The 1,899-nt window shown below is 54.3% G+C and overlaps 1 protein-coding gene across 1 annotated transcript in view; it reads left to right on the top strand.

Annotated features, from left to right (window-relative positions):
• The window catches only part of COL16A1 (collagen, type XVI, alpha 1), a 29,214-nt gene that overhangs the window by 25,336 nt on the left and 1,979 nt on the right, over positions 1-1,899 (top strand). The window contains exons 53-54 of the mRNA XM_010000600.1: positions 86-264; positions 739-882. Coding sequence (XP_009998902.1) covers positions 86-264; positions 739-882 — 323 coding nt within the window. The remainder of the gene's footprint in view (positions 1-85; positions 265-738; positions 883-1,899) is intronic.

Genomic DNA, 1,899 nt, shown 5'->3' with positions numbered 1-1,899 from the left:
GAGGTGAGCGGGGCTGCCAGGCCGGGGGGGCTGGCCCGGCACCTTCCTCCTCAGACCGACTCACCGTGTGAACGGAATCGCCCAGACCCGGTTTATTGCCCCCCGCAGGTGGTGCCCCCCCCGGCGTGGACCCCGAGGCCCTGTCCTGGTTCCAGGCGGTGGACACCGATGGCAGCGGGTTCATCTCTGTCAACGAGCTGAAGCAGGCGCTGGTCAACTCCAACTGGTCCACGTTCAACGACCAGACCTGCCTGCTGATGATCAGTGAGTCCGGGAATCTCTCAGGCTTTTTGTTCCCGTCTCTCTGAGATGAGGCTCTGTCGGGATGGAGCCTGGTGTGATCTGTGTGCCTCCCTCACCCAGGCAGGGCTTCCTGGAGCCAGAGCTGGGCAAACCAGGCAACTCCCAGTGACCTTATGGTGGAGGATATGAGTTGGAGGCCCAAAATGCTGCTTGGGAAAGGGAACCCAGCTCTGCATAAGCCCCCAGCTCCTGGAAATCCAGGGAGCAAAGGGAGGGAGAGCTCCAGAGTTGCCCCATTCCCCCACTTTCATTGGGTCTTGGTTCCATTTCTAACTGGTCTCTTTGGGATTGAGTGATGCTGGTTGGGTGCAGTCCTGGTGAGGGAGGGCTGTTGGGGCCAGAGGCAGGGACCAAAGGGCTGCAGCACAGATCCTGAGCTCTCTGGGGGTGTCTGCACTGTGTTCTTGCTCCTGCATTTTGTTCTTTCCTCCCCAGACATGTTTGATAGGACCAGGTCAGGCCGCATCGACGTGTACGGCTTCTCAGCCCTGCTGCACTTCATCCAGCAGTGGAGGAACCTCTTTCAGCAGTATGACAGAGACCAGTCAGGCTCTATCAGCTTCAGTGAGCTCCAGCAAGGTGCGTGAGGGGCTGATACACCACCCTGGCCCTTACTGAGCTCACCAGGGCTGGCTGTTCCCCTCTGCTGGGTGTTTATTTCCAGCCCAGCTTGGTGGCTCCTCCCAGTACCATCCCTGCTCAGTGTCTTTTTGCTCCAAGGTGTGTCCCACACTGCCCTGGCTGCAGCCTATGCCTGGGACATGCTGGACTGGCTCAACCAGTCATGACAGAGCTGTTGCTGAGCCCTCCCATGGGGCAGGAGACAAGAAGCTGCAGAAGGGCTGTAGTGTGAGCTTCCTTCCTTAAGGAAACCCAAAATGCAGCCCCGTGTGGCTAAATCGTGTTTTCTGGGAGGAGCTCTTGGGTGTGTGTGTCTGATGGAGGGGAAAAATGTCTGGAATTCCTGCGTTGGTTTGGTTCCTCCCTCTGGAGAGCCGTGGCCACACACACCCACTGGGGTGGTGGGAGATGGGACCCTGTGCCAGCACAGGGGAGAGAGGGCAGAGGAGGGCAGGGCCTCCCAGCAGGAGGGTTTAATCTTAGTGTGTGTACACACACACACACACAGAGTGACAGTGTCTCTAGTTTATGTAGGGGTGGGTATATATATATATATATATATATGTGCACACACCTTTTTCCTTTTCACCTCCATGTATCACACTAGAGAGAGAGTCTGTCACTCTGTGTGTATATATATATATGCACACACCACCCTCCCCCCATATATACACTAGAGAGCAAGTCTGTCAATCTGTGTGTGTATATATATACATCTATACATATACATACCCCCATGTATAACACACTAGAGAGCCTGTCACTGTGTGTGTGTGTGTGTATACACCCATATATACTCCCATGTGTAACCATAGAGAGCCTGTCACTGTGTGTGTGTGTGTATATACACACATATACACTCCCATGTGTAACACACTAGAGAGACTGTCACAGTGTGTGTGTGTGTATATACACCCATATGCACTCCCATGTGTAACACACTAGAGAGCCTGTCACTGTGTGTGTATATACACC

Source organism: Chaetura pelagica, unplaced genomic scaffold (assembly GCF_000747805.2).
Source record: "Chaetura pelagica isolate M959 unplaced genomic scaffold, ChaPel_1.0 scaffold676, whole genome shotgun sequence".
NCBI lineage: Eukaryota > Metazoa > Chordata > Aves > Apodiformes > Apodidae > Chaetura > Chaetura pelagica.
Note: the sequence above shows the minus strand (reverse complement) of the source record. Positions and strands in the feature narration are given on the sequence as shown.